This window comes from Sesamum indicum, linkage group LG13, assembly GCF_026168435.1.
Source record: "Sesamum indicum cultivar Baizhima isolate 11 linkage group LG13, ASM2616843v1, whole genome shotgun sequence".
NCBI classification, from domain to species: domain Eukaryota; kingdom Viridiplantae; phylum Streptophyta; class Magnoliopsida; order Lamiales; family Pedaliaceae; genus Sesamum; species Sesamum indicum.
Window position 1 is genome coordinate 8183527 of NC_142669.1, and position 23174 is coordinate 8206700.

Sequence of the window (23174 nt, forward strand, 5' to 3'; positions counted from 1 at the left end):
AATTACATGTACTCGACAAGATCTAAGGCATGGCAGCATGGTTGATGGATTAATTTGGGAGTAAATGTTCTGGACTGCTTTCCCATGATTAATTTATGATGATTTGCTTTGTGCAATCCTTGTTAGGGGCATTTTCATTTGGCTGTCAACTTTCTTTTTAATGTATAATTTGCCATGATATCCATCCCTACCGGAATTACGTCGACTGAAAGTGAAGCCAAAATTGAAGCCCTCTTTAATTGGGTTGCGCACAAACTAACTATGCAACCACTGGGTCCAGGTGGGTGAAATGCCAACCACTCTCAAACCTTTAGTATTACTCAATTCTTGAAATGGAAAAAGCCAACAAAAATTGGAAGCATCAAATTTAACCAACTTAAAACAGAGCAAAAACCCAGGTCTATAGTTGATGAGTTCATCACAAGGAAAGGTCTGCATTCATTCACTTGCTTCTAAAGAAACAATAAGACGAAAGGAACATCCTCAAAACTGGTTTCTTCTTTTCCATTTTCAGTTATTGGGTTTTATATCTAAGCAAAATGTTGTACAATGCAAGCTTTTGTAGGCCACAACCCCCAAAATTGGTGGGAGTAGTGTACAGGAAAAATACCCTTTTTTCCAGGTGGGCCTAATAGTAAAAACAGTGAGTGAGATCCGTGATATCCGACTTTGATAAGAGTAGTTTTTTCTTTCTTTATTTTTTGACAGATTCTTGAAGACCGTGGCTCTGGGATTTGAAGTTCCTTAAGCCAACAAAGCTCACTTCTACAAACAAAAGTTCATCACCACCTTTGTATTCTCCTAGAATGCATCGAAAAACATTAACACCACAAATGTAACTAAGAAAGAAACCCTGATTCAGAGTCTCCTTAGATACGCATTTGTATAAAAAAATTGTCTAAAAGAATGTGTTCTTTACCAAGCGTTAGAGCTCTCGTAGGATAGGTACATGGTTGTACTATAACTCTTTTTCTTTCATTTCTTGGAGTCCTTCTGTTGAGAAACTCCTCAGCGGGCCTTTTATTTCCTTCACCTTCTTGATTTCTGACAAAAGACATTAATGTTTTTCTCTACCTATTTGTTTGGGTTGTACCATGATTGGGCTTTAGCTCTTCCGTCTCTTTGATATTCTTCGACAAATGCATTTATGGGCTTGTTCAATTTTCTGTTGGGACGAAGCAGAAGACTCATCAAAAGAAAAGACAGTGATGCAGGCGAAGCAGGTTTGTTATTCTTTTCCTCTGATCATAAATTTCTCTGCAACCTTTGGTGGTTCTTGAATCTGTCTGAAATTTTCACTGTCATGGTTTAACCCTGCATGGCATGGGTAATATTTTCTTTTCTTTGTGTAATGAGATTCCTGGACTGAGATTCTATTCTTGGATTGATTAGCCAATGTTGCTGTCTGCATATGTTTTACTTTTCTTGTTCATATGCAAAAGGAATTGGCTTTTGTCTTAATTAATGTCATTAGACATACTCTCGTTTCGCCGATATTTGGATTTGATCCTGTCTATTCCTGGCTTAATTTCAAGAAAGTGATTGATTTGATTCATTTGATAAATTGATTTCGAGTTGGTAATTTATATATATATATATATATATATATATGTCTTTCAGCAGAGATGAATTACTATGAGAAGTCCCATGTTAACTTATCTGATTCTGCATTCATTGTCCTGACATGCCGTCTGGATTTATGTATTAATGACTCTATTTATTGATAATCGAGCATTCATTATTAGATAGATCGATAGAATTCAGTTTGGAGTAATTTGTATTGTTCAATGACATCATTGTATAACAGTCTAAACCCAAAATGAAAACTTATCTTCTTCTAGCTTCCATTTTACCAGGTCGTGCGTTGGAAGAAATCAGAAGCTCTCTTTACAATGAGCTTCGGACATCTGAAGGTGCCAAGCGCCAACAACAACGTTTTTGTGGTCCAGTTGTGGCAATGTCCTTCAATTTTATGGTTGCTGTTGGAATAATTCTGGGAAACAAATTGGTTTGTGTGTTTTACTTCTTACTGTCACTTAGTCTTTCATTGTCTGAGGTACTAATGACTAAGTAGCTGTGGTCTACTGCAGGATCAAGAATTCCTGTCAATAATCCTTAACAATGAACATTTTCAATCTGTTGTTGCACACGTTACCATTTTCTGTCCCTTTCTGTTGTTTCAAGTTCTGGTTCATTTATTTTGATATGCTTCATCGGCAACACAGGTTATGGGGAGAGTCGGATTCAATTTTCCAATATTCCTCACGTTAATCCACTACACGACTGCTTGGATTCTGCTTGCAGTTTTCAGAGCATTCTCGATGCTTCCAGTCTCTCCTCCATCTAAATCTACACCGTTCTCATCGTTGTTTGCTTTGGGTGCGGTCATGGCTTTTGCCTCTGGACTCGCAAATACCAGCTTAAAGCATAACAGGTCCTTATCCAAGTTTATTACTGACATTTCTTGATGTTATCGTGTTTACTCATTCACCTTTTGTGCAGTGTTGGTTTCTACCAGATGGCTAAAATTGCAGTCACTCCAACCATTGTTACAGCTGAATTTATACTTTTCAGAAAGATCATATCCTTCAGCAAGGTAACTGGAATTTTCTTACATGAGTTGTTTTTATATATCTCCCAAAAAGGGATACTTCATTACAATAGAGATATTTACTTCATATGGATGCAGGTCGTTGCTCTCATTGTTGTCTCGTTCGGTGTGGCTATTGCAACTGTTACAGACTTAGAGTTCAACTTATTTGGTGCTTGTGTTGCCATTGCCTGGATAGTTCCAAGTGCCATTAACAAAATACTCTGGTCTAATCTGCAGCAGCAAGGCAACTGGACTGCCCTTGCGTAAGTAAAACATTGTTTACTTATCGCGGTTAACTCACTCTTACTCAGGACGCTGCATTCTCTATGTAGGTTGATGTGGAAGACAACCCCGGTGACAATCTTCTTCTTGGTAGCTCTTATGCCCTGGTTAGACCCTCCAGGGGTACTGTCTTTCAAATGGGACGCAACGAATGGAACTGCAATTCTAATATCAGCTTTGCTGGGCTTCCTCTTGCAGTGGTCTGGAGCTTTGGCACTTGGGTAAGAAATTCCTCTCTCTCTCTCTCTCTCTCTATATATATATATATATATATATATATATCTCAGAGAATGTTTGCTTGGGGCAAAAAATGAAAGAATAAGAGAAGTAAAAGTAAAAATGAATATACAAAAGATAATCTTGTGTTTGGTTAGTAGCAAGAGATGGAGTTGAGTAAACCTTGGTGTATATGAATCCGGAATTTAATTTTGTTTTCATTCAAAATTTGACGGAAAAGTGGAAGTATAAGGCCAAAAAAAAAAAAAATACAGTTTTTATTTTTATTTACTCCTATAACCATATATATACATATATATATATAGTTTCTTCCAATTCTTTTCTTTTTCTCGTTGATAGTTTAGAATAAATAAACAATACTCATTTTGATGAATATTTTATTAATAAAAAATATTCTTATTCTTATATGATAAATATTTTTATTAATAAGATTCTTAAATTTTTGATATACTAAAATTATATTAATATAATATTAATTTATTTATTTTTTGATACAAAGTGAAGAAATGGGTAATTTAATAAAATTATGAGAGTTAGCCTTTTCTTTTCAATATATTTTTTCTTCTACCGAAAGTATTTGAGATTTACTTCCCTTCGACTCTTTTGACTAAACGTGGCCATTGAAGTATGAGATGTATGCTAAATGATGCAAACGTTTTGGTGTGTTGAGCTGTGTTTTAAGTGGATCAATTATTGGTAAAATGCTTTAGTTCTACTTGTACAGAGCGACTTCTGCAACATCTCACGTCGTTCTTGGGCAATTCAAGACTTGTGTCATCCTACTTGGAGGATACCTGCTTTTTGATTCTGATCCAGGACTTGTGAGCATTATAGGTGCTGTTCTAGCTCTTTGTGGAATGTCGGTCTACACGTCTCTTAACCTGAAAGGAACGGGTGAGAAGGGAAGTACCCTGCTTCCAAGCCAAAACTTACCTCCTCTAAAACCCAAGAGTATTGAGGACGAAGAGAAACCAGTTGCTGAGGATAATTCAAATGCTGTTTGAGCTTTACGAATCCATGAATTCCTTCCTGTCTTTTTTCCGGTAGTAAGGGCCGACTTAAGTTCTACTTGAGAACTTTTTTGACTTTTCTGGTTACCTCAACACTTCTAGTTTGTATAGAAGAAGTGTGTACTGATTCATAAGACTGATGATTCAATTTAAGACGATTTTCCTCGACCCATGTATAGATTTAAAAAATTTAACATTAATACAATTTTTGATTCAGATATAAGCAACTTTTTCTGCAACAACTGGTACTCATCCAGCCAGGTACATCTGAACTTGGGATGAAAAAGCTCATCATAAATTATCACTCCATTAGATCCAGTCAAGATTGCAGTTTCTCTTGGATTAAAACATAACAGGAATCTTAAAAAATCCAACTTTCATGAATTTACTACGGATAAAACCTCGGATTAGCCAAGATGCATAAAAAATAACCAGCAGCCATAACGTATAAACTACCCATATTCTCTTGAACAAAGAATCAAATGCCATAAAAAAGATACCTATTTACTTTCCCCACACCCTAAAAACTCATCTTCCAATAAGCTCAATTCCTTTCTTCAAATAAGAATCAACAACAGAACTTAGAAGTCAGAGAACTACCTTCAGCAGCCGAGTTATCAAAAATGCTTCGTCTTTTCTTGTTCTGCTCCTCCTTTTCTTGACGCTCATAGTACTTTTGAGCATGGCTGGCAACCTGGGCAGGACTTCTAGTCAGGACCATGTATCTGGAAATGCTCTTCCAGTCCCCTTTTCCGTATTTTTCCAATCCAAGTAGAAATAACCTGAGTTATGCAAAGAGGAAGAAAATGAAATGCCATAATCATACGTATTATTTTTGAATAAAATGCGCTTCATTACTAAATCATTTGTTTCATTCAAACTCTAATACTAATTAATATTCAAAGTAAACAAAGAAACAAGATACTCCACACACAGCCTCTTGGCAGGGAGAAAATAAGAGGATAAAGTGATCGAACAAGAATGCAGTGTGCCTCAAGATTATTTAATATTCACTTTTGAGACTATTTGGGAATTTCAATCTCCAAATTTTTCATTTTTGATTTTATAATTTACAAAATTCTACTCAGATTATAGTTCTTGAAATTCATGTGCTCATGATTGCCATCACATCAACTCAACGAGACATTGATCAAATGGCTTGGGCAGTAGAATTCTACCTGTGCTCATCTGCGGTCCACGGTCTGGCTGCCTTTCTCTGCGCGACAATCGGTTTCTTCTCCGATTTAGGGTTTTGCTGGGGTTCCGATGACCCGAACCCGACCTTCTCCACATACTCCGGCAACTCAATCAACCCAGCCTCGATCGCCGCCACATCATCCAACAATACGGCGAAGTGCCTTTCAACTTCCGGCGCTGATTTCGTCTGAAGCCTCGCCGCGATCCTCTCCCACCGATTCGGACAATCCTCGGGGAATTCCACCAGACCATCCTCAAATTGCTTGTTCTCCTCCCAAGTCCACTTCGAATTCCCCACCTTGGAATCACACCGGCTTGCATTTTCCATTCTCCTCTCAACACCTTTAATTTCACTGGTGCAATTTGAACATAGGAACCCTCCAGCTTTGAATCATCAACCCGAACATGGCGATCCTCAACAACGTATTCCTCTTTTTCTTCCTTCCCTATCTGGGCCAACGCAACAGATGAATTGCCGTGGATTCTGCGATCCGATGAAGGCAAATTTTGCTGCTGAATCTGCTAACAGTATGATCGTAATTGGTGATTAATCTTGAAAAATTTAACAATGAATTGTTTTCTTGCGTACAGACCCGTTGGGATGCTCTGCCACTGCCACCAAAGGATTTGCTCCATATTTATATTTTCTCCTGAAAATTAGGAACTAGCAAATCTTTTTCTTTTTTCCTTTTGTATTTATTGTGCTTGGCGTTGATTTGCTACTTGAGCACTCTCAATCTTTTATTTATTGGGTTAATTACATTTAGCCCCCTCCAAAATATAAAATTATACTTTTTTTTCAAAAAATTAAAATTATATTTAAAATTCTTTTGAAAATTCTTTCTTTACCGTTAACACTCTTTTATTAAAATTTAGAAGAAAAATACTAACGCTAACAAAAGTAATTACATAAATTTCTTATTTTGCTCCTTATTTAACGTTTTCATATACATTTCTTTTACTTATAAAGGGACAAAATCTAATATACATATATATGTGTGTGTGTGTGTGGAGTGAGGTTAATATCGTGACGTTCTTTTTCCTTATAAGTAAAAAGTTATTATACGAAAATGGTTAATGAGGGATAAAATTGAAAATTTATGTAACTTTATTTTGATAATATTATTATTTTTCATCAAAAATTTAAGAAAAGTGGGTTAGCTGTAACAGTAAATATTTAGAGGGTATGTAAGTTTAATTTTAAAACTTCTTTTAAGAAAAGTGTAATCTAAAAACTTCTTTCAAGAAAAATATAATTTCATATTTTAAAAGGGATCTAAGTGTAATTAATCTTTTATTTATATTGTTTATTGAAGCAAAATCATTATATATGCATACCTTACTTGATTAGTAAGGTCGAATAATTACAATTAAAATTGTGAGTTTGAGTCTCATGAATATGAATCTATTTTTATTTTTAATAGTTTGTAATCATTTTTTTATCTCGTTTGAATGTATTAGTTGATTTAAACTATTGATATATTATTTTGGGAGTAGTACTTTTCGTCTATGCTTTGGGCGAATATTTGTAAGGGAGTAGTACTTCTGATTTTACAGCTTTGTTAGAAATGATAGGGAGTCAGCACTCCCCGCTGTAAATTTGCTCACCTTTTTTTTAATAAAGAAGGATCGGGGACTCCGAAAAGCTCCCCCCACCCCGGGTGGTTTCAATTAAAAGAAAAAAAAAAACTATTGATATATTAGAATAGTGTTTGAACGTCTTCGTTGATGTATCAAAAACTCAAAATAATTTTTAAATTTGAGTATATTGAATGATATAATGAATCACATATCATCATAAATAAGCAAAAAAAATCATACAAAAAAATATTAGCAAATTATCCCCCTCCCCCCAACAACGGTTTAGATAGACAGTAATTTGTTTCATTTTTTCAAATCTAAGAGGTAAATTATTTTTTTTTACAAAATATTTTTTACACATTTAACATATCAGATTAGGATAAAATGTATTTTTACCCATTTTATACTTGAATGGATATAACATTACTGGTAGAAAAACTTAAAGAGATGGTGAGTTGTGTAAAAAATAGATGTATTTGAAGGTATTTAAGTAATCATATCGTGATCGGGAAAAATGCAAATTACCCCGTTATTTTTTGAAACACATGGGAATAATTTATTTATTCTTTTTTTATAGAAATTTATTTGCTTATTTCACGTATCATATCGGATAAGTTGTATTTAATGCTGTTGTGCTTTATACATCCTTTTCTTTAGAAAAAAGAATAAAACATATAATTAAATTCCTAACAAACATATAAAAGAAACTGCTGAAATATATATATGCAAATTACGTTGCTTTATTGACTTGGGAAAAATACGAACAACAAACACTAAGCAAAATGTGCAGATTAAAACCAATCTTTCGAAAATTCTAATACAGAGAGGATCAGAAATGGCAGTGAAGGTTGGTGAAGATGTCATGCAGCAGCCAGCCAGCCATTATCTTGTACCCTTGTTGTGTCAAATGGACCCCGTCCCAGCTCAAGAACCGGCCCGGATCCGCACAGACGCCGACACCCGGAGCTCCGCACATTCTTGTCACGTTGAAACTGTATTTGCCTCCACTCCCACAGCAAGCCCTCTCTGTATCAAACCCATGAGATTTGGCGAAGTGGAGCAGGTACTGATATGCGTTGTAGTAATCGGCATAGACTATGATGGCATTTGGGTGGGCTTGTTGCAGCTTCTCAATGGCTTGCTGCAGCTGTTCATTATGGTACATTGCAAAGTCGTTCAGCTGCTTCAGGCATCGATTTTCGTCGTATGCTGCCAACATGTTGGTCTGGAAAGCTGTTTTATAGATCGGGAGACAGCCGATAGGGAAGTTTCCGGGCACCACTACTCTTGTTGCCCCGAGACTAATCACTCTCTGCATAATCAAATTGCAAAGTAGCTAGAGTCAGATGAATGTAACAAGAAATGATATTGCAATAGTTATAACATATTATATTGAAGGAACTTACTCGGACAGCATTGGTAATGGCATGGACAACCTCAGGCACCATGCTTTGTAACTCGTCCATCGTTTTACCTTGGAAGATGGCGTAGTTATAATCGTTCCCTCCGATTTCTCCCACCATGAAAAGAGCAGTCTGGAGTTTCTCAGCACACTCTGTGATCATCATGATTGATGTTTTAAGTAGGTAGGTATAATTAAGATGAAGATGATGAGAAGTTAAGCAGTAATTCAACGAACATACCTCTGTGATGAAGGCAGATAGAGTTGAAATGAGTGGACATCCAGCCCAACTGTATAGTGAGGGAGCTGGTGGTGACCGGAGACAAGATGTGTTTAGCAGCCAGAACGTGAGAGGGCAACGCTGTGGAACCGGCAACCGCAAAGTTGACTCCATGCTTGAAATCTGCATCTGTGTCTTTGTAGGCTGGCAGAAAAGGTAGACCCGCATCCAATGCTATAGAGAGAGACAATCCAATGTCAAGTTGAAGACATGGATTTAATAATAATATTCATATGTGATACAAGATTTAAACATACCTATGTAATCGATCATGAGAAGGCCATTGGAGCAACGACCGGTAGCGTTCTTGAAGAAGGTCTCCCCGTAAGGTAGTCTAGCAAAGGAAGTGGAGGAGCCAATAGGGAATTCCCGGATCAAATTCCCGGTGTCGGAAATGGAGTCTCCGAGTTGATAGATTTGATCAAATTTGCAAATCTTGAGAGGATGAGAGTGAGCAAAAGAAACAAAGGAAATTAAGGAGCAAAGAAGAAGAATATTGGGTAGGAGGAGAAGTAGTTTCTTGAAAGAAGAAGCAGCCATTGATGGAGAGATTGGTAGTTGAAACAAAGTATATATGTGATGTTAGGATGATTGATTGCAGGAGCAACGATGGATGCTTTGGATATATATATATATATATATATATATAATAGAGTATAGTAGTAGTAGTAGTATTAGTAGTAGAACAAACATCCCATATACAGTCCCATTTGGATTAGAAATTCAGTCCTCCAGTCATTCTCCTTCAACTGTAATGTAGTCCAAGCTCTAGTGGTGTTGGGCAGCTTAGACACACTTGGACTTTTTTATTTTAAGTTATATTGTATTTTTTACTTCATTTAATATATTTAACATTATGTAAATAATGATTATGTTATTCGTTTTATTTAGGATAAAATACAACAATCTCCTCTGAGATTTGTTATAATTACGAATATTCTCTCGTCGTTTGAACAATTATAAATACCCCTGATATTTGAAGAATTTATCTAATTTTTGGATGTAGGTATGAAATTATCAACTTTATCTATTCTATATTTTTTTTATTTTTTAAAAAATTAAAAAACTTCTAAAAATATTGTACAGGGTGGATGAAAAAAAATAAAAATTATAAAAAAAAATATCTACCTAGTCCAAAAAAATCAAAAAAATTTAATAATAAATAAAAATATAATTTTTAATCTACAAGGGCATCTTGGTCAGTTTACCATAAAAAATGGATGAAAACCTAACGAATTAGGCTAATTGTTAAATGACCGTTAAAATCAAGAGGGTATTAGTAATTTCACAGCGAGGGGTATCCATAATTATGCGAAACCCCATCAAAGGTCATTGTAATTTACTCTTTCTTTAAGAAAAACTTTATTCACGCCTAGTATATATGGTAAATAGAATAGAAGATGCAATATGACTTGAAATAAAAAATTCAATCCACTCTCACACATAGTAAACTTGTGTAGATTTCAACGATAATAGAAAATTGCGGAAGACAATTTTGAGAAATAACACTTTACTTCCCATAATTTAGAATATTTCTGTTTTTGGTCTCACTAGTTATGTAATTTTCACTTTTAGTCTCATAGCTTCTAAAAAGTAATATTTTTTTTCCATGGGACCTTTTCGATTATAATGGAAAAGCCACGTGATCGTAAGTGTCTTTATACTTTTGGTCCATTGGTTTTGCGATTTTCACATTTGGTTCTATAAATTTGAAAAAGTAACACTTTAATTTGGTCTGTATACTTAATGACCACATAGTATTTTTCATTAAACATGGGACGAAAAATATAATGAGATCGAAAGTGGGGGGGGGGGAATAACTATCGGATTATGTATTGAAAAAGAAATGATCAGTTTTCCAATTGGTGTTACTTGAGAATTTGAAACACGAGTCGTTAATCATAACTGACAAGAGAACAGAAACTTATGACTGTGACATGTTTTGATCAGGGCAGATTGCTATCGTGTGTTATAGGAACTCAAAACACGGCTGTATGAAGATGAAATTGTTTTCATCAAGATCTTTTCTCTTTGTGCTTTTATTTTTGCTGAATTTGTGCTCCCAGGTGCATCTGAACTGCCCCTTTACGTATGCATTGCTTTGAGTTGAACTAATATGTTTCTGCTTGGATCTTGAGAGTTGTAACATTTAATGATGTTTCCCCATGGCCTTCATTTGAGACATGTATTGGCTCCTATTCATCTAATCATTTCCATGTGGTTATTTTATTACAGATGTTGGATTACAATGTTCTTGGAGGTGGGTTTCAAATGTTTGCAGTAATCTAACATCGGATAATTTGGTTTGATTCTAACTATGTGGAATGACTTTTTCTTCCTCTCTTGTACTTCCTCTTCTTGATAATGATGTGACCTTTGCGGTTTCATTCTAAATGTTTTCTTTTGACATGGGTTACTAATAGAAAATTACGTGTGTACAGCTTCAAGCTTATACAGATTCTGCCCTTTTACATAGGCATCGTGGGATTGTTCAGTACAAAACTGCCTATTACTCATTTTATCTTCCTGTGAGTAAACTCTACCTCCAGCGGAGCATAGAGCTGTCTGTCAATTTGACGAATAAAAGCAACTTGTACTCTGTCATCCTCTTAATCTCCTTCGGTATTATCACATTTTCGTCAAATTTAAATGTGACTTGGGTGAACCGTTATAGGTGGCGTGCGCGCTTCTTATGTTTGGTGAGAACTCGGACAATCATGTCAATGTGAAGGAAGCGCTGCTTGAAATGGGTATTTATTTTCAAGTTCAGGTAAGCGATTCTTGCTACATAAAGTTTACACCTTCGACAAACTCGAAACTCCCATATGCATAATTCATGAAACAAAAACCTCATAAGTTTGATGTAGATTCTGCTCTGAGTTTGGAACTATGATAGATCACATGTTCCTGATTCTTGTAGGATGACTATCTAGATTGTTTTGTTGATCCGGAGACAATCGGTAAGGTAAATCTTTGAATGTATACGGCCATCAATCTCAGTCCGGAATATAGATTATGCTGTTTGTGCATTTTCAGATAGGGACAGACATTGAAGATTTTAAGTGCTCTCTGCAACGAGGACCAGAAGAAAACTCTCTATGTATGATACAAACAGAAATAAAATCATTTATATTATTTGATTCTCATGTTGTTCCTGATGTTATTGCTTACCGACGAGCTTTTGCTTTCAGGAGAATTACGGAAAGGACGATCCTGTCTGTGTAGCTTAAGTCAAAGAACTATACGAAGCACTCAAGCTTTAGGTTTCTTTCCCCTACCACTATTCTTTATCACAATAGAAGTAGCGAAAAACATCGAATGACTATTTGTTGAATTTGTAGGATGCTTGTCTGGAGTACGAACGGACGAGTTACGAGAAGATAACAAACTCAATTGAAGCTCATCCTAGGCAAGGTGGTGCAAGCAGTGTTGAAATCGTTCTTGGCGAAGATTTATAAGAGGCAAAAGTAATACTTTGGTCTAATGCATCTAAGACCGAGAGAAGCTCGACTTCTACCGGAGAATACTCTGTAATATCTAGGCCACCGTTACCGTGAGTTCAAGTGATCAATTTGAAGACAATGATCAGATGAATGTACTTGTGCTTGTACAATCAATGTTATATTATGACAAAGGAGTTTTTTTATCAACAGTATTTTGCTTCAAGTCCTAATGAACGGGTGAAAAAAATATAGTAGAAGATTGATGCTCAGTATTCACCAAACTAACTTGCTTTATTTACTTCACCAAATATGACCCAGAATATAGAAAAATACTACACATAACGTCTATATTAAAATCTATCTAAGACCACATGACTACTGATACTAAACAGACAGCTAAACAATGACCACAATGTTGTAAGAACAGATATTAATAGTGGCTCAGAAATGGCAGTGGAGGTTGGTGAAGATGTCATGCACCAGCCACCCAGCCATTATCTTGTATCCTTCTTGTGTCAAATGGACCCCGTCCCAGCTCAAGAACCGACCCGGATCCGCACAGACACCGACACCTGGAGCTCCACACATTCTTGTCATGTTGAAACTGTATTTGCCTCCACTCCCACAGCAAGCCCTTTCTGTATCAAACCCTGTTGAACAACAATTATTATTTTATCTAATAAACTTCACAAATATCTAGCTACGTACTAACTTTGTTGTTGTTGTTCTAAGTTGAGTGTTCAAATACCATGAGATTTGGCAAAGTGGAGCAGATGCTGATAAGCGTTGTAGTAATCGGCATAGACTACGATGGCATTTGGGTGCTCTTGTTGCAGCTTTTCAATGGCTTGCTGCAGCTGTTCATTGTGGTACATTGCAAAGTCGTTCAGCTGCTTCAGGCATCTATTTTCATCGTATGCTGCCGACTTGTTGGTGTGGAAAGCTGTTTTATAAATCGGGAGACAGCCGATTGGGAAGTTTCCAGGCACCACCACTCTTGTTGCACCGAAACTAATCACTCTCTGCATCAAATTGCAAAGTAGAGTCAGACGAATGTAGGTGTTTTTTAATTATAAGAATAGTATTAGCATGTAACAAGAAATGAATAATATTGCAATAGTTATAACATATTATATTGAAGGAACTTACCCTGACAGCATTGATAATGGCATGGACAACCTCAGGCACCATGCTTTGTAACTCGTCCATCGTTTTACCTTGGAAGATGGCGTAGTTATAATCGTTCCCTCCGATTTCTCCCACCATGAAAAGAGCAGTCTGGAGTTTCTCAGCACACTCTGTTGATCATCATGATTGATGTTTTAAGTAGGTAGGTACAATTAAGATGAAGATGATGAGAAGTTAAGTAGTAATTAAACGAACATACCTCTGTGATGAAGGCAAATAGAGTTGAAATGAGTGGACATCCAGCCCAACTGTATGGTGAGGGAGCTGGTGGTGACCGGAGACAAGATGTGTTTAGCAGCCAGAACGTGAGAGGGCAACGCTGTGGAACCGGCTACCGCAAAGTTGACTCCATGCTTGAAATCTGCATCTCTGTCTTTGTAGGCTGGCAGAAAAGGTAGACCCGCATCCAATGCTATAGAGAGAGACAATCCAATGTCAAGTTGAAGACATGGATTTAATAATAATATTCATATGTGATACAAGATTTAAACATACCTATGTAATCGATCATGAGAAGGCCATTGGAGCAACGACCGGTAGCGTTCTTGAAGAAGGTCTCCCCGTAAGGTAGTCTAGCAAAGGAAGTGGAGGAGCCAATAGGGAATTCCCGGATCAAATTCCCGGTGTCGGAAATGGAGTCTCCGAGTTGATAGATTTGATCAAAGTTGCAAATCTTGAGAGGATGAGAGTGAGCAAAAGAAACAAAGGAAATTAAGGAGCAAAGAAGAAGAATATTGGGTAGTAGGAGAAGTAGCTTCATGAAAGAAGAAGAAGAAGCAGCCATTGATGGAGAGAATGGTAGTTGAAACAAAGTATATGTGGAATGTCAAGATGATTGATTGTAGGAGCAAGGATGGATGCTTTGGTGTTATATATATATATATATGTTAGAGTATAGTAGTAGTAGTAGTATTAGTAGTAGAACAAACATCCCATATACAGTCCCATTTGGATTAGAAATGCAGTCCTCCAGTCATTGTCCTTTCCTCCAACTGTAATGTAGTCCAAGTTCTTCAGGGTTTTTCAATTATGGCTCAAGTTGTTTGATTTGGATTGGATTTTTCATTCGAAATTTTATTGTACTTTTTTATTTTATTTAATATATGCATATTATGTGTATGATTTTTTTAAAAAAATAAATTACATGAGACTATTTTTGTACACGTGGGTGTGTATATCTATATTATTTATACGCAATAATTTGGTTGTCGTACTAATTTTTAAATATTCAAATTTATCGTTTAACTCATTCCTTCCGTACATTAAAATTTGGTGATGACAGTATTTCAACTTATTTTTATAAATTTATTAAGATACCCTTCTAATTTTCTCAATTTTTTGCACTTTTATGTTTTTGGAACTGCTGTCTTATTATTGATAATCACCTTATTAACAAAAATATTAATTACTTTGTTCTGGTTTGTATTTTCTACTTCAGCCCATTTAATGAGCAGATTGGGCCGGGTGGCGACCCAACCATTCCACTGGGCTGGGTTTGGAAAGAAACGCAATCCACCAGCGTCCGGAGACGAGTGAAAGAAAGTAAAAAGAAGTGGAAATAACAAAGAGCGATTTTGATTGAAATTGCAGAAGATCGGAGTGTAAGAAAAGGATTTGGTGGTGGAAGTAGAAAGTGGTGAAAAAGGCTGCAGTCCGAATCCAACTCACACCCGTTCTCCTCACATCAACTCGGATTTGTTCGGGCTCAGTGAGTCATGAGCGGCGAAGCGCGGTACGAGATCCACCAGACCGCCTACATTAAGTTGGTTCTCCACGCCCTAAAGCACCGGACCGCCGCCGTCAACGGCCTCCTCCTTGGCCGTGCCTCACCCGATGCCGCTGCCGTCGAGATCGTTGACTCCGTCCCCCTCTTCCACTCCCAGATCGGCCTTCTTCCTCCTCTTGAAGTTGCGCTCATAATGGTCAGTCACTCTCGGTACTTTCCATCTCTGATTAACTGTTTGTTTGCTATTTGGTTGGGTTAAAATTTGGAGTTTGAAACTGTTATGGTGTAGATAGAGGAGTATTATGGAGAAAAGGGGTTGAGTATTGTGGGCTATTTTCATGCTAATGAGAGGTACGATGATTTCGAGCTTGCTACTGTCGCTAAGAATATTGGCGATCACATAACCCGGTATTTTCCTCAGGCTGCGCTTCTCTTGGTGCGTTACTTGGTTTGCAATTTGTTTGAATTTTTGTTAGCATCTCCAATTTCAATTTTTTAGGGAAACTATCGAGTTTGATATTTGTGGGATTTCAGTTGGATAATAAAAAGCTGGAGGATTTACCGAAGGGGAAAGAGCGAAGTCCAGTGATGCAGGTGATTCTGTGCTCTTAACTGGACTGTGTTGAATATTTGCTTCATTTGTTCCAGCGGTAAAAAGTAGTAAAAGTAGATTTAGCTTACATAATTCTGAGATATTTGACTTTATTGTTTTATACGATCCCTTGGCTGGTTAGTCACTGAGATTAAGCAGAAAAGTAAAATTAGTACCACTATCTGCTTGAGTCTAGTAATTAGTATTAGCTATTAACACCTGAGACTTCTGCTGTTTATGACAGAAGAGATAGAAGTTCACATGGGTAATCTTGCAAAAATTTTCCTAAATTACAGATGATGTTTGTTTATGTTTTGAGCCATTTAGGTACTTTCTCTCGATACTTGTCTTATTAATTGATAATAGCAGCGCACTTGATGTTTGTTCCATCGAGTTGAAGAGGCACTTTCAAAGTGTTTTCTTGACAATTTGCATGCATGTTCTCTAGCTGGTTCACAGTTTGCTTGTATAATCAACATTTAGTATTTCTTCACACAACATTGACTTAGTCCACAAGTATGTTTATGGTGCAATGCATGCACTACTGTTTTGGTTTTTAATACAAGAGAAAGTCTTGTTTTATGGTCGTATACATACATAAACCCAGCAATTTCCTGCTGTCCAGAACTGCACAGATTATTCAGAATTTCAGATGAACAAGTGCCCTGTTTTTTCTTGCTATTTATCCCTTCGGGTTTCACAATCCTTTGTCTGAGCACCTCAGTTAAATATATAAATCTTAAATATATCATTTTCTGCAACCTTTGATCAGCTGCTGCATGGTTATTTGACGTTAACAGTATTGTTTGTCCGAACCTAAGCCCAGAAAAGCCTTGATTTTTGTTCCACCTGGCCTAATTCATTCAGACCTTCATCTCTGTGAACTAGCTTAAAGGCGCACAACCATCCTCATTCTCAATAAATTGCTTCTGAAGTTTTACCAAAAAAATAGAACTGATCTTTGTGCTCTGATTCTGTCCATGTTATTCTCATGACAACTTTTTCTTCCCATCTAGCTGTTTTCTTTTTGTGTGTGGGAGGTGATTATTTGTAACCCAATAACTTGCAGATCTTTATCATGAAACTTTATTAACGAAAACTCTTTGTGTTGTGCTCCGCTATATTGCTTAGCTTTACATCAAAGATGGCTCTAGTTGGAAACTAGGGGGATCAAAAGGAAGCAATCAGCTCACTGTCAAAGAAACTTCAGCAAATACAGTGCTTTTGGATTACATCTCATCTGAGAAATGGAAGAGCATCACAGACTTTGATGACCACCTGGACGACATCAGCAAGTAAGCTGGTTACTAGTCTCTTTTGTTTATCAACAATTTAGATCCACGATTTCTAGTCGATAATATTGAACCGCATTACTAAAATTTTAAAATGCACTTGTAGGGACTGGGTGAACGCTCAACTTTTTGAATAAGCTTCAAAGTTTTCAGGTGTACACAGACTAGATGCTACAAGTGGTACTTGTAGTATTTACTTGCAGGCTACGCAGACTTTCATAGCCTAGATGAGTATGAAGATATGATCGTGGTGAAATTTCATCTCATTTGTTGTTGATGTTACTTCTTTAAAAGAAGCTTCTAATTTTGTATCGTGTCACTCTTTAATTCTTGGCTTGTAGACTGGAGTCTTCATTTGCGCTTCCTCTTTGTTTTTGTCTTTTTAACTGGTTACAAGGGAAAAAAAAAAGATTACGTGGCTTATTATGATATTTACTCAATGTACTTGTCAGAACTCGGGTTGGAACTCAACTCCTCAATATAGAGCCTATACTGTACAGCAGAGAGCGAGAAATACCTATTACATTTACAGAAACATTAGTCAACAATTTTTCACATTATACAAATAAAGCAATAAACTAATACGATTTACTAACCCTTCTTAAACGATCAAATGCTGTAAAAAATTAAATTCCTGTCATGGTCCCGGACATAATCAACTGTGTATAGCCCTAAAGACAAGGCATTATTAGTCATAACCCTAGAAACTACTAAACCCAAGCTATTTACATGAATAAAAACTGCCAAGACCAATCATGTGATCCTTGTGAGCATCGCTACATCTCAGAGAACAGGGCACCCTTCAACATTCACACCGGGCACTGTGGGGCACTGTGCCAGAGGGCAGTGATCATCAGCATCCAAACCCCACCAACTCGGACCAGCCACATCGTACATTTGCAGTGTGAAATAGAGCAAAACTCCCATGAACGCAATTCCAGCATTAAGCGCTGCAGCCAAGATGTAAGCATGTCTAGCCCACCATTTCTTGTGGACCCTATAGATATATATGTTGAAGAAGATGCCTGCAGCACCCCACATTATGAAGTTCACTGCCCTGGCTGGTGGCATGGACATTGTGGATCCTAAGATGAGGGGCACATTGATCAACTGGATCCATTTCTTCTCTGGATATTTACGAGCCAGCAGGTAAACAGGTACGGGCAAAACAGCCCCAACCAAGAACCACCAGTTCATGCTTCCATAAACACCAAGGTTAGTGAACATCCGGAGCGGCCCAATGACCCCCCATATGATTGAAGCATTGTAGAACACATCATCACCTGGGCAAGTCCAGGGGCTCCCCTCTGGTAGGTTATGTGGGTCGCAAATGTGCTTGATACTTGTGAGCAACCACCAAGCCGTGCCAAAATAGACAGAGGATGCAACTATCGTTCCCACTAACTGCATGAGTTGACAACTTCGGTTACGGTAAGATTGTGTTTCTCATCAGATATCAAGTTTCAGATGGAGCTGAAAGTTAGAAGGTACCTGTGCAATGAACATGGATTTGGGAGGGATCTTCATGTAAGTGCCTAATTTGAAATCACTAAGGAAACCGAGTGCTTGTGCCATGCTTATGTAGCCATAGGTCTTAAAAGCAACATTAGCAAGAGGCCGTCCGGGGTAAATGTAACCGATGATCATCTCAGTGATAATGTTTAGTCCTATTTGCTGCACAAGGTTATGATAAACTGAATTAGCTTCCTGATAATTGGATAAAAACACACACTTTATGCAACTGATAGATAGGAAGAATTTGATGAGCAACCATGTTTGTGGTGGCTTGTATTATGCCAATGGGTAGAGTGAAGAAGAGAGCCATTATGCAGGCCATTATAAGCCCCCACCACGGGAGTTGGAGCTGTTTGTCAAATCCTTCACAAGCTACCAGTGAAAGGCAGAAAACTACAACAAGAATAATGACAAACCACCACTCTGGCACTTGCTCATAGTTCTTCTTCATAATTCTTGTGTGCACATCCATTTTCCGGTTCAGGCTGCTCTTTGCTTTGCTCCACAATGACCAAATTGTTCTGAGTTCAATTGTTTTTTCATCATTAGACAAATGTGCTACAAGATGAATTATATACATATATATGTATATATATATATATATATATATAGAGAGAGAGAGAGAGAGAGCCAGAAAGAGGGTGAGACACAGAGAGAGAGAGAAAGTTAGCTCGATGAGTATATCTACTTACTTCCCATGGTGAAGTGCAACATGTGTAATGGTAGCAGAGAGGGAAGCAAATCCAAGGCCATAGGTGAATGCAAAGAAAACACTAAGGTACAGTTTGCTGTATCCTTCATAGCCAGCCATGTCAAGGTTGAATGTCTCGGGGTTGAGAACACGTGAGATGTTATAAGGATTGCCATAGTGATCAAACGTGTGGGATGAGAAGATTGGGAACTTCTTGGCATCGAAAACATTGTTGAAGTAAGTCAATGGCAACATCACATACATGACTAGGAAAAAACCAACAAGGGTGTTAATGATGGCAAATCCAGGAGAAGATATGGGGTTGCCTACGAAGCTCACAATTGCTGACCAGTCCAAGGCAAATGACCCAATCCCCATCCCACGCAGACCTGATCCCAGTTGCTGTGGGAATACGGAGTTCTTCCAGATCAAACACAGCACAGAAATGGAAGATATTGATGGGAATAGGTAGGCTGGAACTAGGTAGTATGCAAAGCTTGAAACAAACACAACTAGAAAGAATTGCAGACGTGACAGCCCTCCCTTAGGCCTTACATCTTCCTCGTGTAGTGCTCTGTAATCACAGGGAAGATCAACAAAAGGTAATTTAATTTATACTATATTGTTGTTAATTACTGTTATTAGAAAGAAACAAAGATTGTCTGATAGAGAAAACACCTGAATAGAGACACTGCAACCATGTTTTCAGGCCACCACATGTAGGGTGAGTCTACCAAGATTCTCCTAAATATACCAGCCCATCCATATCCAAGCATCTGAAACCCCATATATCAATCAGTTAAGCCACATTTCTCATCATTATCCCAAACCAAAACCACCCTTTGATATATACAAAAACAATAGACAACAATCGTCGTCTGTACCTGTGTAGTTTGAGCCAGCATAAAAGCAGCAAGCGGGTGGAGCTGCCGGCGGTAAAATGCCTTGACAATGGTTATGATAGAAACAGCGTATACACCGGCAGAACCACAGTTTGCAAATATGCTGATCAGGACATGTTCCTTCAGATTAAAAGGCCCTGGATTCAATGAAAACGACCATTTCACCAACGGCACGGTGAACTTTCTAGTCGGCAGGACTCTTGCCATGAACTTTCCTAATGGGAGAGTAATAATTTGTGCAGTCACAGGGTAAATGAAGAGGGCGTTCTGGCGGTAACTGAAGAACTGGTTCAAGAACGCCAACACCACGCAGAAAATTAGGCCAAGGCACCATGTCCTGAATGTCAGCACCGGCAGCGAGGGATCATCAGTCGCCGGCACCGTCAGCCGGACCTGCTCTATCGGGCTGTTTTCGTTCTCCTCCACCTCTGCATGCATGTCCAAAACAGCAATCATGAGATAAAAAGAAAAGAAACATGAGAGGAATTGAATCAACTGTATCATCCATTACCGGAGATGACAAGATTCGTGTGAGGCTTCGCCGGCGACTCGCCGTCGCCTTTGTGGTCTGGTTCATCATTGCCGCCGGCCATCTATGGCTCTATGATTTTATATGTATATACACACTCCGGCGACCAAATTAAGCACCAAATGATATATATCCCTCGAAGGAAATGGCGGAGTTCTTGGGTCATTTATACTGGACCACCTCCATTTACGGAATCCATTAATGGCTGTTAATACTGTCCAAATTACGATGAGGAGTTGCCTATATTCACGCTACGCAATTTTGACCCTTGATCTCTATGAATATGGTTTGAAATCTGGACGATATTCTGACTTGCATGTTTCTTGAGAACGAATATAGTGTGTGTGTGTGTGTGTGTGTATCAAGGTTTGAATGAACCAAGATTTTGGTGGAATCTCTTTTAGGTTCACGGATTGAGTGCTGCATTAGGACATTCCTCCATCACTTTGTGTAACTCCTGACCACTATTTAATTTTCGGGGTGAAAAAGGTAAATTCATCATGGTGGATTTCAAATCCCATTTAATAATTTATTTTATATTCAAAAGATTTGAAATCCTATTTTTGAACAATATTTGATTAATTATGGATAGATTTCAAGTTCTTCTAATAAATTCTTTTTCCATCAAATCCCAAATATAGCCCATTTAGATTGTTGCATTTTTCGGTGTGGATTTTCTGTCAGATGGCCATAATATTAGTGTCTGAAATTGTGATAAAAAAAAAGAAAAATAATTCACTTATAATTTTTGGTAATTTAAAAGATACACGCAACATTAAATTTTTTTGTCTTGTAACTATATATTATTAGTATTTCTGGTCATGTAATTTATTCTGTTTACACATTTAATTTTTCTTTTTTTTTTTTGACAAATTCAATTCTGAACGTCTCACATTTTGTTATTTTTTAGGTAAATTTCATCATATATTTGATAATTTTGATCCTGATCATTTATAGTTACGAAACCAAAAGTGAGATCTACTCTAGTGTGAATGGGACTAAAATTGTCAACATATGACAAAATTCATCGTACGTAAATGGAGTAAGTTATAATTACAAAATTGTCAATATAGAAATTGCCAACCTATGACAAAATTAATTATATATAAATATAGTAAATTACAATAACAAAATTATCAATATAGAACCAAAGGCATAATATATAATGCCAATGGAACATAATATATAACAAAAATGTGGTAAGCATAGCATTAACAAAAAAATGTTTTTGTATCTTACATTTTCATTTTAATAAATAATAAATTAAAAGGGTTATTTTTAAAAATTTACATGACTAAATTTATTTAGAACGTAATTACATGACTAAATTTGTTAGTATCAGTATATTAAAAAGATGGAAAAAAAATACAATTTACCACCCTGTGATGTGAGAAATGAGCAAAAATCTCCCCTGTAAAAAATAAAATAGCAAATTATCACATGTGTTTTAGAAAATGAAGCAAATTATTTCTTATCTAAACGGTAGATAGGTAGTAATTTGCTAATTATTTTTTTTATAGGGAGGTATTTGTTTATTGAACATATCACAAGGGTAAATTTTATTTAATACTTAAAAAAACTATCCCTATGTTTGGTTTTATGTTTTGATCTTAGAGTGGGCCAAAACACAAACATGATGTTTGGTTTTTTAACTTGTTTTGGGGTATTTTGTGAAGATAGATAGAGAAAAACAAAAATAAATAAAAATAAGTTAGAGATAGTGTATATGTTTGGATTTATTTTTGAAAATAATATAAAATAAGTATGGTATGTTTAATATTGGGTAGTGGGGAGATAAAAAGTACTGTTCATTGTCAAATCATGTCTCTTTTATATATATTTATATATATGTATGTATAAAAATATATATAATTTATTTAGTTGTGAGTTATTAAAATAAATATTATTTTTTAATTAATTATATTTTTTGGACAAAAAGTAATTAAAACTGTTTTAAAATAATAAAAAATATATAAAAAACTTACAAAATCAAACAAGCCAAATATACTCTATATTTTTTAGATGGGCCAAAATCAAAACCAAACATACTGAAAACCTTGTTTGTTTTTGTAATTTGCACACCTACACTAGGTGTGCAATTTTTTTTTATTCTTTTCTCTCTCTTCTTTCTTTTCTTTCTCTTCTTACATCTTGTCGCAGCCTTCTTCTCTCTCCTTCTTCTATTTTTTTCTTTTCTTCTTTCTTCTTACTTATTATATGTATTATATATTACTTAACATATACTATTTTGTGAAATGTAATTAATAATTACTACTAAAAAATAATTATTAACTTATGAAATCATTGATATTAAAAATATTTAATATCAATGCTACTTAGTTAAAATATGTAAAATTTTATATCTAACGGAAATACTGTAGCAATTGCGTACACTATTGACAATATATTAGTACTATATACCTAATTCGTATTTTTATTACTTCAATTATCTATTAAAATTATCAGTTCACATATAAAATTCTAATGAATGTATTTTCAACCTGTTATATAGTGCATTTAACTCTTGATTACAAATTTATTCAACTTAGACCATTTAAATTTTTTGTACTTATAATTTTTCCTATTTCACTGAAATATTTGAGAAATTCAAAATTTGAGGACAATATACCAATAATACATACTTAATTCTAAATTTTTTATTTAAATTTTATATATTATGTTTTTTCATTCTAAAGATAAAGTTTAACAAAATC

At 36.2% G+C, this 23174-nt stretch overlaps 6 protein-coding genes and 1 long non-coding RNA gene across 12 annotated transcripts; 3 read left to right on the top strand and 4 right to left on the bottom strand.

Annotated features, from left to right (window-relative positions):
* Positions 1 to 430: 430 nt before the first annotated feature.
* Positions 431 to 4290, top strand: LOC105176578 (Nucleotide/sugar transporter family protein). 6 transcript variants are annotated; one of them, XM_011099432.3, is made up of 8 exons: positions 441 to 945; positions 1110 to 1223; positions 1842 to 2008; positions 2226 to 2434; positions 2503 to 2596; positions 2690 to 2856; positions 2926 to 3096; positions 3837 to 4290. In XM_011099432.3, the coding sequence occupies exons 2-8, from the start codon at positions 1148 to 1150 to the stop codon at positions 4114 to 4116; spliced, it is 1164 nt and encodes a 387-aa protein (XP_011097734.1). In that variant the 5' UTR covers positions 441 to 945; positions 1110 to 1147; the 3' UTR covers positions 4117 to 4290. The 6 variants fall into 6 exon arrangements, with proteins under 6 accessions (XP_088733207.1, XP_011097734.1, XP_011097733.1 ...); XM_088877080.1 differs by having other exon boundaries at positions 460 to 945; positions 1857 to 2008; XM_088877081.1 differs by having other exon boundaries at positions 431 to 1223; positions 3823 to 4071.
* Positions 4291 to 4483: 193 nt separating this feature from the next.
* LOC105176579 (transcription factor DIVARICATA) lies at positions 4484 to 5986 on the bottom strand. The gene is made up of 2 exons (XM_011099435.3): positions 5301 to 5986; positions 4484 to 4904 (listed from the first exon to the last, which is right to left on the bottom strand). Exons 1-2 carry the CDS (start codon positions 5645 to 5647, stop codon positions 4691 to 4693), a joined length of 561 nt encoding a protein of 186 aa, XP_011097737.1. The 5' UTR covers positions 5648 to 5986; the 3' UTR covers positions 4484 to 4690.
* A 1743-nt stretch (positions 5987 to 7729) lies between these two features.
* LOC105176625 (GDSL esterase/lipase At5g03980-like) lies at positions 7730 to 8995 on the bottom strand. The gene is made up of 4 exons (XM_088877300.1): positions 8840 to 8995; positions 8544 to 8756; positions 8307 to 8455; positions 7730 to 8212 (listed from the first exon to the last, which is right to left on the bottom strand). Exons 1-4 carry the CDS (start codon positions 8853 to 8855, stop codon positions 7730 to 7732), a joined length of 861 nt encoding a protein of 286 aa, XP_088733426.1. The 5' UTR covers positions 8856 to 8995.
* Positions 8996 to 11061: 2066 nt separating this feature from the next.
* On the top strand, positions 11062 to 12196 carry LOC105176626 (uncharacterized). The gene is made up of 4 exons (XR_016063741.1): positions 11062 to 11352; positions 11503 to 11682; positions 11774 to 11845; positions 11924 to 12196. It is a non-coding gene; the product is annotated as an uncharacterized LOC105176626 (long non-coding RNA).
* A 101-nt stretch (positions 12197 to 12297) lies between these two features.
* On the bottom strand, positions 12298 to 14093 carry LOC105176580 (acetylajmalan esterase 2). The gene is made up of 5 exons (XM_011099436.3): positions 13709 to 14093; positions 13413 to 13625; positions 13175 to 13323; positions 12774 to 13047; positions 12298 to 12675 (listed from the first exon to the last, which is right to left on the bottom strand). Exons 1-5 carry the CDS (start codon positions 13995 to 13997, stop codon positions 12467 to 12469), a joined length of 1134 nt encoding a protein of 377 aa, XP_011097738.2. The 5' UTR covers positions 13998 to 14093; the 3' UTR covers positions 12298 to 12466.
* A 689-nt stretch (positions 14094 to 14782) lies between these two features.
* LOC105176582 (ER membrane protein complex subunit 8/9 homolog) lies at positions 14783 to 17254 on the top strand. The gene is made up of 5 exons (XM_011099438.3): positions 14783 to 15135; positions 15229 to 15375; positions 15474 to 15533; positions 16663 to 16826; positions 16930 to 17254. Exons 1-5 carry the CDS (start codon positions 14929 to 14931, stop codon positions 16958 to 16960), a joined length of 609 nt encoding a protein of 202 aa, XP_011097740.1. The 5' UTR covers positions 14783 to 14928; the 3' UTR covers positions 16961 to 17254.
* A 73-nt stretch (positions 17255 to 17327) lies between these two features.
* On the bottom strand, positions 17328 to 20870 carry LOC105176581 (oligopeptide transporter 1). Its single transcript, XM_011099437.3, has 7 exons — positions 20443 to 20870; positions 19914 to 20359; positions 19708 to 19805; positions 19031 to 19603; positions 18595 to 18859; positions 18315 to 18497; positions 17328 to 18227 (listed from the first exon to the last, which is right to left on the bottom strand). The coding sequence occupies exons 1-7, from the start codon at positions 20522 to 20524 to the stop codon at positions 17607 to 17609; spliced, it is 2268 nt and encodes a 755-aa protein (XP_011097739.1). The 5' UTR covers positions 20525 to 20870; the 3' UTR covers positions 17328 to 17606.
* Between the last annotated feature and the right edge of the window lie 2304 nt (positions 20871 to 23174).

Excerpts from the sequence above, each read along its gene's own strand:
- LOC105176582 (XM_011099438.3), top strand. The coding sequence starts at position 14,929 with ATGAGCGGCGAAGCGCGGTACGAGATCCACCAGACCGCCTACATTAAG. Across the intron at positions 15,376-15,473 it reads CTCAGGCTGCGCTTCTCTTG|TTGGATAATAAAAAGCTGGA; the intron begins GTGCGTTACTTG and ends GTGGGATTTCAG. Across the intron at positions 15,534-16,662 it reads AGCGAAGTCCAGTGATGCAG|CTTTACATCAAAGATGGCTC; the intron begins GTGATTCTGTGC and ends TATATTGCTTAG.
- LOC105176578 (XM_011099432.3), top strand. The coding sequence starts at position 1,148 with ATGGGCTTGTTCAATTTTCTGTTGGGACGAAGCAGAAGACTCATCAAA. Across the intron at positions 2,009-2,225 it reads TAATTCTGGGAAACAAATTG|GTTATGGGGAGAGTCGGATT; the intron begins GTTTGTGTGTTT and ends TCGGCAACACAG. Across the intron at positions 3,097-3,836 it reads TCTGGAGCTTTGGCACTTGG|AGCGACTTCTGCAACATCTC; the intron begins GTAAGAAATTCC and ends CTACTTGTACAG.
- LOC105176580 (XM_011099436.3), bottom strand. The coding sequence starts at position 13,997 with ATGGCTGCTTCTTCTTCTTCTTTCATGAAGCTACTTCTCCTACTACCC. Across the intron at positions 13,324-13,412 it reads TATTTGCCTTCATCACAGAG|AGTGTGCTGAGAAACTCCAG; the intron begins GTATGTTCGTTT and ends GATGATCAACAG. Across the intron at positions 13,048-13,174 it reads CCATTATCAATGCTGTCAGG|AGAGTGATTAGTTTCGGTGC; the intron begins GTAAGTTCCTTC and ends AATTTGATGCAG.
- LOC105176625 (XM_088877300.1), bottom strand. Across the intron at positions 8,456-8,543 it reads TATCTGCCTTCATCACAGAG|AGTGTGCTGAGAAACTCCAG; the intron begins GTATGTTCGTTG and ends TGATGATCACAG. Across the intron at positions 8,213-8,306 it reads CCATTACCAATGCTGTCCGA|AGAGTGATTAGTCTCGGGGC; the intron begins GTAAGTTCCTTC and ends TTGATTATGCAG.
- LOC105176579 (XM_011099435.3), bottom strand. The coding sequence starts at position 5,647 with ATGGAAAATGCAAGCCGGTGTGATTCCAAGGTGGGGAATTCGAAGTGG. Across the intron at positions 4,905-5,300 it reads TGGACCGCAGATGAGCACAG|GTTATTTCTACTTGGATTGG; the intron begins GTAGAATTCTAC and ends TGCATAACTCAG.
- LOC105176581 (XM_011099437.3), bottom strand. The coding sequence starts at position 20,524 with ATGGCCGGCGGCAATGATGAACCAGACCACAAAGGCGACGGCGAGTCG. Across the intron at positions 18,498-18,594 it reads TACAAGCCACCACAAACATG|CAAATAGGACTAAACATTAT; the intron begins GTTGCTCATCAA and ends AACCTTGTGCAG. Across the intron at positions 18,228-18,314 it reads AATCCATGTTCATTGCACAG|TTAGTGGGAACGATAGTTGC; the intron begins GTACCTTCTAAC and ends CAACTCATGCAG.